Genomic DNA, 12006 nt, shown 5'->3' with positions numbered 1-12006 from the left:
CCCCATTCTGTTTCAGTCCGTTTTAACCACTTCATAAGTTGAATTGTTCTACTCAGTCAACATATTTGAAGGGCATTTGTTCAATATTTGATTTCATCAAATATTACTACCAGTTCCAAAGGAAGAGCTGTGAAATATCCAACTCTGGTTTTCTTTTGGAGTTAAACATTTTGCAAATGCCAAGTCACTAGTAAAACTGAGGATAGTGAATGTGACATACTGCAACACATCAGTTACAAAGATTTTCATCACTCATCTTTAATTCCTTCCAGACACATTTTGTTTGTTAAATTCTTACGTAGGTGATGATTTGGACAAGTTGCTAGAGAAAATGCAGCAGCAACGAGGAGACAATGTTGTAATCCCTTTTAATGGAAATGTTAATGAATGTGTGTCATCGCAGGAGGCAGCTGCCATGGTTTCAACACAAGACTTGGGTAATGTTTTTCTTTTGCTGGGTTTCATAAGATGCATCTGCCACAAAGTAGTCTGAGGACCCTGTTCAGCCAGGCTGAAAGTGTTAGTATCACTGGCTGAATGCAAAAAGGAAAACCACAGCAATAATGTTGGCATGAGGTCTTTTGTAATAACTTTACTCTAGCACAGAAAACTTCCTCTTTCTACATTTGGCAGTTCTTAAGTTAAAATATCTTTGCTCTATCTTTGTGCTACAAACTAAATTGAGCATATGGAAATTCCCATTTATTGCTGACCCTCTGGACTGATTTCAGCTTTTTATGCCTGGACAGGAAGTATGATCTTGAATTTATATCACAGGAAACGTACGTTCTGTTTCTCACTCTGCCCAGACTGCTTATGTGACCCTGTGCAAGTGTCTTAATCACTTTAGCTTTGACATACCTCAGTTTCCATATATATATAAAACTGGTGATTGTACCTACCATGTGGATGTGCTATGAGGCTTAATTAATGTTGGGAAAGTGCTTTATGTTCCTTATATCAAAAGTGCCCTAGAAGGGCAAATACCATGATTATTTAATTCTATTGCTCAGTCTGACATATAATGTAATATATAGGCTCAATGGATGAGCTGAAGATGGATTAGCTGCCTTAGTGATGACTTTAATTACCTCTTATCTTTTCAGAATATTACCAGTAAATATAGTATTTCATGATTGTTTCATTTTTATATCATAGTATTAGCAAAGTAAGTGATATTGATCAGTGTTCCCTCTAAGCTGCTTGGCAGCACAGCTTCACAGATGATTAATCAGCCCCGCCCAGTCAGAGGCTCAGCTCTTGCTCTACAGAGCTGAATGACTTGGTCTGGCAGATTTTGACCTGTTTTACTGATTTACAGCGATGCCTTTGTTGCCAGTAACTAGGCAATTGATAGATACATTTGAAACCTTGATGAGATCTTGCCTTCACTGTGTTCTTAACTCAAGCAAGGTAAAATTCTAGTGAAGACCAAGCAATGTCTCTTCCATGTGTCTTCTCTCTATCCCACCCCCTGTGGGTGAGGAGGGACTCGGTCCTCCTGCTGTGTCAGTTCCTCCTCCCTCTCCCCGCCCGCCAGCGTGTTTTGGCTTCTGGCTCCTGGTCACTGTTCTTTACACTTTAGCCAGCTGGCTGGGGTGGGTGGACGCAGCAGACACTGCCCAGACTAGCTTCCAAGACGGGCTGAGTATATTGGAGTCTTTCCTCTCCTGCATGTTCGCTGCACAGCAACAGCTGCCTGGGAGAGAGTCTAGCTGGGGAATGGTGGCTGCAGCCCATTTCCTGCCCAGGCTCTGCTTCTGGGGACGGGGGCCGAAAGTGCCCAAGAGAGTGGTGGGGAGATGTCTCAGGCAACTGAGTCTGTGCGGGAGAGGGGGAGCAGCCTGCCATTGCTGCCCTTCCCCAGCCAGGCTCTATTGACAGCAGCCACTGCACTGAATGGAAGAGTGCCCCAGTGTAGTTGGAGAAGCTTTAGCCCGGCCCCCCTGTAATGAGTTGCCTGAACTGTTATGGAGGAAGCCAGTGATCTCCTCTGGACCTGTTCCATGCTGATGAGACATACTGGCAAGCTGTGTTCACCTCGGAGGTGAGGAGCTCAGCTTAAATGTGGGGAACTACCACAGGAAGGTGTGATGAACAGGAAGATGTCTGTTCCACCCAGAGACTGCTGGTAACAGATACGTCTAGCTGAGGAGGCGATAGCTGTGACACACACTGTCCTAAAGCCGTAATGGCTCACGACAAAGCAATACGCTCTAGGAAGAGGAGTAGAAGATAAACCCTGTGAAGCAGCAATAGACAAAGACTTTTGAACTGGTGCCTTCAGGGGCTTCCTAACAGACTGGTCCTCATACCGGCCAGGTCTTCCACCTCTTGCATGGGGAAGGGAAAAGGAAGAGCCAGCCCCCTTCTTGTGGGCAGTTGCCCTCAGAGAGCTCCCTTAAGGGTTCCCAGCTGGACAAAGGACAGTGGGACTTGGGGAGAAAAGGGAACCAGGGAGTCCCCCACTACCCACACAAATGGTGGAGAACGTGGGTATATTATGCTTGCTATAAGGAAAAAAAAACCCTTTAAGGTGATTTGAATTCAGCTGCTCCACACACAATGAAACCAGAGTGGTGGTATAAGTGGGCAGTGAAGAAACAGCAGCAAGCTACTAAGCAACTGCAGTTGCTGTAGCAGTGGCTGATCCAGCAGCAGTTTAAAGGCACCCAAAACAATACCTGCGGAAGAAACAGATGACCCAGCGGCAAGAGCACCCAAAGGAAATGTTACAGCAGATAGTGCCGGACCTATGCTCACAAGGAGAGATGGGGAAGTTATGCTTCCATTGAAGGAGTGCTTCCCCCTGCACCAGTGAAGCTCATCACAGTCAGACTGGAGGATGATCTTGAAGCCTTTTCAGTCACATTTGAGGTGGTGGCACTAGCAATCAGACACCCCCCTCAATGGATTCCAATTCTGCCACCATACTTAACAGTTCTGGTATCGTGCACCTGCCATAATCTGGACTCAGAGTGGATGAAAGATTCCAAGCAAGTGAAATCCGCCATCTTTACCTGTTTGGATATTTCAGAACAGACTCATTGCCAATGCTTTATGACCAAGATAGATCCCAAGACACATAGGCCCCAAAGGTAACATATCAGCTGAAGGAATGCTGCTGGCAGTGGCTCTGCCCAGAGGAACACTTGGGGACTCAAGTGTCTGAGACTAGTGTGGCAGAGCAATTTATAAAGATACTGCCCATGGAGGACAGGAGAGTGGATGCTACAGAATCACGTAGGGCCACTATTAGAAGCAGTCAGGTTAACGGAGGAGCGGAAGGGTCACCGAAAGGCAGAATCACCCCATACATCAGTAGGGCAGGGGACCCGGGAGAGGGTGAGAGAACTCTCAGCAGTCAACCACAGGGGGTTGATCCTAAAGAAGTCCTCCTGGATGAGAGGACTGCCCTTTAGGTCTGAGACAGCCATAGAGAGGCAAGGAGGGCGGGTGCAATTCTCCCAGTGGGACTGGCAGACCACCCCAGATAACTGTAGCAGGGCTCACAGATAGAGGTCAGGACAGTTTCCTGCAAGTGGGTTTCCCTACATCTAGGAAAGAGGCCAGCAACCCCAGCCTGTTAACATGCTATTTTTGTGGGCAATAGGAGCAACTGCTCCAGTTTGCCATAATGGAGGTCCCACAAACCTCTCTTTGGTTTTACTCATTTGAGTTGCTTTATGATTGCCATCTTAAAGCGTCTTGGACCTGCTATGAGAAGGCTGGGAAGAGCAAGACATGGGGGGCTTAAACATGGCCTAATGTATCTTACAGTTAAGGGAGCAATTTGGAAATGTGAGGGGTGTTTTCCAGGGAGGATCTGAGGAAGGCCCAGGACTCCTAAGAACACTGTTACCATGAGGGGCATGACTACAGATTTTACAGATGGATAATCATGTTCTTCTACTACTGCCCTCAGCCAAGCCCAAATTAATAGCCCAACATCAGGGCCCAGTCACAGTTGTCAGGCAGGTAAAGTCCATGGACTATGAGATCAGACGATATTGGTGGAGGAATGAAATCAAGGTCTTCTTGATTTATGAGCATTTTCAAACCTTGGAGGAGCTGGGAGGCTGTTAGAATGCCTCCTATTCCAGCAGAACCAGATAACCAGTGGTGAAGCTTTAGCGACAACAGCAAGAGGATAAGGGTCTATCTTCTGCACAAAGGAAGTCACTTGTCCAAGTAATGGAGGATTTTGCAGCAGGGTTCTTCAAAGGTCCAGGGAAAACATGGTTGATCCAATGTCACCTAGAAACTAGCCCAGGCCAGGTTGTCAACGAAAACTCTAGACATTGACACGAAGGATGTTGGATGCTGTTTGAGACATACAAGCAATGCTGAAGGCAGATGGGGTATGTCTACACTACCCTCCTACTTCGAACTAGGAGGGTAATGTAGGCATACCGCACTTGCAAATGAAGTCCGGGATTTGAATTTCCCGGGCTTCATTTGCATAAGTGGGGAGCCACCATTTTTAAAACCCCGCTGGTTCGAACCCCGTGCAGCGCGGCTACACGGGGCACGAACTAGGTAGTTCGAACTAGGTTTCCTAGTTCGAACTATCTAGTTCATGCCCTTGGTAGCCATGCTGCACGGGGTTCGAACCAGCGGGGTTTTAAAAATGGCGGCTCCCCGCTTATGCAAATGAAGCCCGGGAAATTCAAATCCCGGGCTTCATTTGCAAGTGCGGTATGCCTACATTACCCCACTAGTTCGAACTAGTGGGGTAGTGTATACATACCCTCGGTGATTATAGAATCCAAATGTAAATGGAAGAGCCCCATAGTTCTTGTTCCCAAATCAGACAGCATGGTTTTGTTCTGAATCAACTTCAGGAAGGTCAGTGCATCACAAAATTCAGTGTCAATGGAGGATGAGTTACTAGAATGGCTAGGACCAGCAAAGCACCTAAACACTATCAATAAGATTCCTGTCAGATCACCTTATCCCCTTCCTTGCAAGAGCAAACTCTTTCCTCTACCCATTTGTGGCATTTCCAATATTAAGACCATACTTTTCAGCTTCCACCTTCCAGTTGTTTATGAATAAGATCCCCAAATATCACCATCAATATGTGGTGGCCTACACTGATGATATTGTCTCCTACAATCTATCTGGGAAAACTACTTACAGCATTTAAGAACGGTGTTAAAAGCCTTACATGAGGCAGAACTTATGACCAAGCCAGCAAAATGTAAGATGATTACAAAAGGAGTAACCTATTTGGAATACCATGTAAGGGGTGGCTTGATGAATTAAGTGATCAGTAAGATACGGGCCCTCAAAGTGTGGTCTCTCCCCCAGACAAAGAGGCAAGGTGGGCGTTTTCTTGGACTGTCAGGATATTACTGGTGTGGTGTTTTTTTTTTCTTGGCTTTGCCTCAATTGTGCTTCCCCCATTAATTTATAAAAGGTAATAACACTGGGGGTGTGTCTAGACTACATGCCTCCGTCGACGGAGGCATGTAGATTAGCCAGATTGGAAGAGGGAAATGAAGCCGTGATTAAAATAATCGCGGCTTCATTTAAATTTAAATGGCTGCCCCGATCTGCCGATCAGCTGTTTGTCGGCAGATCGGGGCAGTCTGGACGCGATGCGCCGACAAAGAAGCCTTTCTTGATCGACACAGGTAAACCTGGTTTCACGAGGTTTACCTGTGCCGATGAAGAAAGGCTTCTTTGTCGGCGCATCGCGTCCAGACTGCCCCGATCTGCCGACAAACAGCTGATCGGCATATCGGGGCAGCCATTTAAATTTAAATGAAGCCGCGATTATTTTAATCGCGGCTTCATTTCCCTCTTCCGATCTGGCTAATCTACATGCCTCCGTCGAAGGAGGCATGTAGTCTAGACACACCCTAAGAGAAGAAAATTGGCCCTCAATTTATAATTTAAAATAATACAATTTCAAAATTGAAAATAAACTCAGAACCGTTAGACATAATTAGCTAACTACATACTGAGGTTTAAAAGGTAGGGAACCACACTGACTGATGTTTACCCTCCTCTTCTCCTTCAGTTGGTGGCCCTCAGGGGAGCTCTCAGAGGGTAACTGCCCACAGGCATGGGAATGGCTCCCACTTTTCTCTTCCCCTTGCAACAGAGGAGGATCTGGTTGGCACATGGACAAATCTCTCAACCAGTCCCTAGAGATTCAATTCTAAGGGCTCAGTCTTTCAGAATCTATTGCTTCTTCTCGTCCTCCGGGGCGAGAAAAGCTGCTCCGGGTCTCCCTGGTGTGCTGGGGGGGAGACAGGAGCAGGGAGACAGGAGCAAAGCCGCAGAGGCGGGGGACCCTGCCGCCTGTGCAGCTTTGCTCCGGGGCAAAGGAGCAAAGCCACATGGGCAGCAGGGTCCCGCCACCTGTGTGGCTTTGCTCGGGTCTCCCTGCTGTGCTGGGGGGGGACTCCCCCAGCACAGCAGGGAGACAGGAGCAAAGCCGCAGAGGCGGCGGGACCTCTGCGCCTCTGCGGCTTTGCTCAGGTCTCCCTGGTCTGCTGGGGGGGGGGGGGGGAGGGTGCGCAGCTAGTGCGCCCCCCCCCCCCCCCGGCAGCAGACCAGGCTTTTGTTGCGGGACGCCTGGGGTAGAGCAGCTGGGGTGCTGCCGGGTTGGTCCTGCGGGGACCTACCCGGCAGCGCCCCAGCTGTTCTGTCCCAGGAGTCCAGATTCAGCCGCCGTTGAAACTGATCAGCGGCTGATTCCAGGAAGCCGGGGGCAGAGCAACTTTGCCTAGGGCTTCCTGTAGTCAGCCGCTGATCAGTTTCAGCAGTGGCTGAATCTGGAGCCAGTTCCGACTTACATACAAATTCAACTTAAGAACAAACCTACAGTCCCTATCTTGTACGTAACCCGGGGACTGCCTGTATGGTTTTTTGAGATGGGATAACCAAAACTGCATGCAGTATTCAAGGTGTGGCATACCATGGATTTATACAGTGGCCACATAATATTTTCTGTCTTACTACATATCCTTTTCCTAATGTGTTCAAATAGTCTGTTAGCTTTTGTGTCTGTCATCACACACTGAACAGATGTTCTTAGAGAGCTATCCATGACAACTCCAAGGTCTTACTTGAGTAGTGACACTTAATTTAGAACCCTTCATTTTATATGGACAGCTGGGCTTTTATTTTCCAATGTGTATTATTTTCACTTATCAACATTGAATTTCATACACTTTTTTTCACCCCCCAGACACTCAGGTTTTTTTAGAACATTTTTTAACACTTTGCAGTCAGCTTATTCAAGACTTAACTGTCTTGAATAATTTTGTATTGTTGGCAAAATTTGCCATCTCACTTTTCACCCCCTTCTCCGGATTATTTCTGAATTTATTGAACAGCACTGGTCCCAATATAGATCTGTAGGGGATCCCACTATTAATCTCTCTTTCCTGCATGGACTGGCTCCTGCCTGCTGCCCTGCACAGCTGCCTCTGATACAGAGGTAGTAACATGGGACAGCAGCAGTCCCTGTCCACTGGGGACCCTGAGCTCTCCGTGGATAGAGGCTGCTCCGGCATCCTCGCTCCCCACCCATCCCCCCTAGCTGCTGCTTATGATACAGGTGGGTCCATGGAGCTGGTGCTCTTGGGAATCCAGCTCCCCCCTCCGAGCACCAGCTCTTGCCTGCCTCACCCTGCTGTGTCTGTAGGAGGCAGCAAGTGGGGTAGTAGGTGGCTCCACAGGACCAAGACTCATGGGGAGCTGGCTAGGTAACTGGCTTCCCGTGTCTACCAACTCCAGCCTGACCCCTCACCCTCCATGCTGCTGCCTCGGCCGGTGGGGTGGAGGAGGAGAAGAGGATAGGTGGCTCCACAGGAACTGGCGTGTGTGCGAGGATCCTGCTTTAAAGCCAGCTCATCACAGGCACCAGGTCCTGCCTCTGCCCCTCATGCTGTCTTGGATACAGAGGCAGCAATGGAGGACTAGGGGAAGTGCATGTAGTCATGGGGATTAACCAATAAGCCCATATCGTTTAATTGTTTAAACTTCTATATGCTAACATCCCTAGTGTAAATGATTACACATTTTTTGAGCCCTGCTTTTTAACATCCCTAGTAGAAACTCCAATGGTTCAACTCTACAGGTAAGTTCTCACCAAATGGCTTGCCACCCAGTAAGTGAGAAGCATTTCAGTGTTGTTACAGCAGAGTCGTAGGTGTCAGTGTCATTCATTGGTGATTGAGCACAGCAGTGTCGGCAGTCCATGGCTGATGTGTCCACAGGTTCAAAGAACTGTATGTGGCAAGAGAAGATTAGAACTGCATATGCATCTGTTCCCTTGATGGTTGCAGTTTGCTACATAGTCACTGAGGTTTCATTGGGTTGCAGTCTTGTAAGCTTCAAAACACTTCATGTGCTGAAAAAAAATGGCCACTATACTGAAGACAGCATCTTGTTTGTAGCCAAATTTTGACCTGAAAAGTAGATTCTGTGGTGGTGACATGCACCAGTTTCACCATAAATTTAGGACTTATTCTGTTGATGATTGTTGATTATGTAAACCAGAGTTCAGAAGGCTGTTATTTAATATAAAATAATTTAAATCGCAATGCCTTTTTTTTAACTAGATTTGGATATTGACACCTTCCAAATTTATCAGCCACAGCTTACAGTTGCCAGAAAGCTTTTGTCCCAGGTATGTGCCATAGCAGACAGTGGCAATCAAAGCCTGGATTTGGGCCACTTCAGCAAAGTGGACTTCATCATTATAGTCCCTCGTTCAGAGGTCCTTGTCCAGCAAACCCTTCAACGGATTCGACAATCAGGTAAAGAGATGGGGAGGAAAGTAGTATATTAAATAAAATCTGGGTGTGTATCTATTCTGTAATATTGTGCTAAAATAAAACGTTTCAAAATGTATTCTGGAGGTCCTAGCTTTGTTGAGTTATTTAGTGTCACTTGTAAGTTCCAAAAAACTCCGCATCCTGAAGGCATTGCCATATTTACCTGAAGATTAGATGAGCTATGATCTGAGGTAACATCTAGCAGTTGAAACAAGATAACAAGGATGAACGAATGGCTTTTCGTTTTGCCCTCACAATAGTTTATTGGATTTTGGGTGTGATTTATTCGTAAGAACACAGGCATGCCATATGTCAAACGTTGGTCTTGTCTTGTCCAGTGTCCTATGGCTGGCTATTGCCAATAGCCTATATTTCTGTGGAATGTACAAGAAACCTTTAGTGGACAATTAATGAAATGACCTGCTTATTGAGGACCCTTCTTCCTTTCCCTAACAGTTAGTGGTTGGGTCTGAAGTATAACAGTTTGTATCCTTTTTTAAAAATTGTCATATTTAATATCAGAAGAGTTACCAAGTATTGCTTGGGTCCATAACTGAATTAATTTTTGCTTTACTTCATTTAAATCATTGCTCTGAGGTAAGGCTGGAGATTAGGAATTCAGTGTGCAGGCTGCCCTGGGGGGAGAGAACAACCCCAGCCCTCTCTCACGGCAGCAGCTTGGGGCCAGGTGAGAGGTGCCTCTTCATAGCTACTGCAGCTCCAGCAGGTACAATAGGGAGATGAGTGCATGTCCCCTGGCTGGGGAAGATCCAAGTTCATCTGCCTCCTGCACTTCCCAGCCAGACTGAGGAATGCTCCCTGAGGAAGATGAACAGCCAGCAACTTTCCAGTGTGAATTGGGGAGTGGAGCTTCAACCCCCACTCCCCACAAAGCAGAACTGGGGGGTGGGAGGCTTAGGGCAGGGGCAGTCCTGGATGGTGGGGTACCCCCCAGTCAGCCCCTTTCACCTGCCTGGTGATTCTGTCTCTTTTCTGTTTGGTTTTATGAGAAACAATCCCATTCAAGGCACATCCCATTTCCCTGGCACAACCAAACCCTGACCTTGCTTAAGTTGTGATAAGAGGAAGCTGGATAGTGAATTTGGTGGTCCTAGATCTTACTGTTCAGGAGGAGTTCTTGAACAGATAGACACACACATAGGCAAACTCTCTCAAATATATAGTAGATGATTATGGACTATTTATGTAAAGGACTAAGCTATATATTTTGAAGAGTTTGTGGATTTGTTTGTACAAAATAAAGTCATACTTTGCAATTACCTACAGATACTAAATTTTGCATAAACAATCCTGCAATTTAGATTAGCTGCATGCATTACTTTTTACACCAGATTATACTGGGGTTTAAATAATTATAATTGGTTTTCATCAGAAAAAAGTCATGACTATAAAAATATTTCCTAACAAAATTTAAATTAGTGATGGGGATTTTACAATCTCCCTTGGAAACTTAGACCGGTACTTAACTGTCCATATAGAGAGTTGGTTAATGCCTCTAACCTAAATCTCCCCTGCTACGATTAAGCAAATTACTTTTTGTCCTATCTTCAGTGGACATGGAGAACAATTGATCATAGTCCTGTTTTTAACAGTCCTTGACTTATCTGAGGATTGTTTTCAAATTGTTGCCTCTCCCTTTTCCTAGTCTTCTTTTCTTAGGACTATACATGTCTAGTTTTTTAAAACTTTCCTCACAAGTCAAGTTTTCTAAACCTTTTATCTTTTTTGTTGCTCTCCTCTGGATTCTTTTCAATATGACCATATATTTCTTAGTGTGTGGTGCCCCAAACAAGACACAATAGCTGAGACCTCACCTCTGCCGAGTAATGTGTGAAGCTAGAATATTTTGCTTTTTTTTTTTTGCCACTGCATTATGTTATTGGCTCCTGTTAAATGTGTAATATGTTATAACCTCCAGATACTTTTCTACAGTGCTACAGCCTAATCAATTATTTCCCGTTTTGTTGTCCATTTGATTTTTTCCTTCATTGAGAGTAATACTTGGCATTTGTTTGTTGAAATTAATCTTGTTGATTTCAGACCAGTTCTCCAATTTAACAAGGTAATTTTGAATTCTAATCCTGTCCTCCAAAATGCTCTAGCACAGTGTTTCTTAAACTGTGTTCCATGGAACACTAGTATTCCGTGAGCAACTCGCAGGTGTACCACGACCTCGTTTGTTTTTTATACTACTTTGGTTTTTGTGTCTTTTCTACTTTTCCCGGCGCCTGATGGAAGCTCGGTAGGGACACGTGGTAATTAAAGGGGCCACAACAGCATTTCAGTTACTCCCTGGCTCTTTTTTTGCTCAACAAAAAACACCCTAGATGTTCCACATAAAAAAAAATTGTTTGGTGTTCCATGGTCTTAAAAAGTTTAAGAAACACTATTCTAGCAATATCTTCTAACTTGATGTCATCTCTAAAATATATAAGCACACCCTCCAGTCCATTATCCAGATAATTAATTAAAATATTGATTAGTACCAGACGCAGTAGAGACCTCTGTCTGATCCCTCTATATACGTCCTCCTGGTTTGACTGCAAATCTGAGTGTGTGTTTTTTAACTAGTTGTGCACCCAGAATTTCATCTAGAGCACATTTCCCTAGTTGGTGTATGAGATTGACATGTGGAACTACGTTGAGTGTTCCTGGAATCAAGGCTTCTCCTTTATTTTCCCCATAAAAATTAAAATGGGGGTCCGAGTCTTTTTCAGTTTCTCCTGATACAGAAAGCCTCCCATACATCTAATACATTTGATTGTCCATCTTTGCATCCCTTCTTTTTCTGTTTTGGTCTTATTTTTGAGATAGTGACAATAATTTAACAACAATTGAAAAGAGGGTGCCTCACTGATTTATATAATGGCATTATTATTTTCTCCTTCTGTTATTTAGTCAGTCTAACACTGTTTATTGTTTTGTTGCTCCTGTGCCCTAAGCAAAGGTTCTTTCTCAGCTATTCTTTATGCATAGGTTGAATGTAATTCCCAAAACAGCTTTAATTGAGCCAAGAAAGCTGCTACTGTACTTCCTGCCTACTAAAGTAAGAGGGAGGAATATGCTAGCAATTTTAGTTTTGCCTCAGGGAATAGAAAGCAAGAGGCATTGTAAGCTTATGAATTTTTGAAGGGGATGCCCAAGTATCTTTTCTCAGGTGTCCGTCCAGTAGGAAGAAAGCATTAAC

At 45.1% G+C, this 12006-nt stretch overlaps 1 protein-coding gene across 9 annotated transcripts in view; it reads left to right on the top strand.

The window, feature by feature from the left end:
• Window positions 1-12006, top strand: part of GREB1L (GREB1 like retinoic acid receptor coactivator) — a 226631-nt gene that overhangs the window by 148279 nt on the left and 66346 nt on the right. For all 9 annotated transcript variants that reach the window (XM_075920899.1, XM_075920898.1, XM_075920897.1 and 6 more), the window contains 2 exons: window positions 303-437; window positions 8583-8780. In XM_075920899.1, coding sequence (XP_075777014.1) covers window positions 303-437; window positions 8583-8780 — 333 coding nt within the window. The remainder of the gene's footprint in view (window positions 1-302; window positions 438-8582; window positions 8781-12006) is intronic.

Source organism: Pelodiscus sinensis, chromosome 2 (assembly GCF_049634645.1).
Source record: "Pelodiscus sinensis isolate JC-2024 chromosome 2, ASM4963464v1, whole genome shotgun sequence".
Classification (NCBI taxonomy): Eukaryota; Metazoa; Chordata; order Testudines; family Trionychidae; genus Pelodiscus; species Pelodiscus sinensis.
This window is presented reverse-complemented; position numbering and strand designations above follow the sequence as displayed.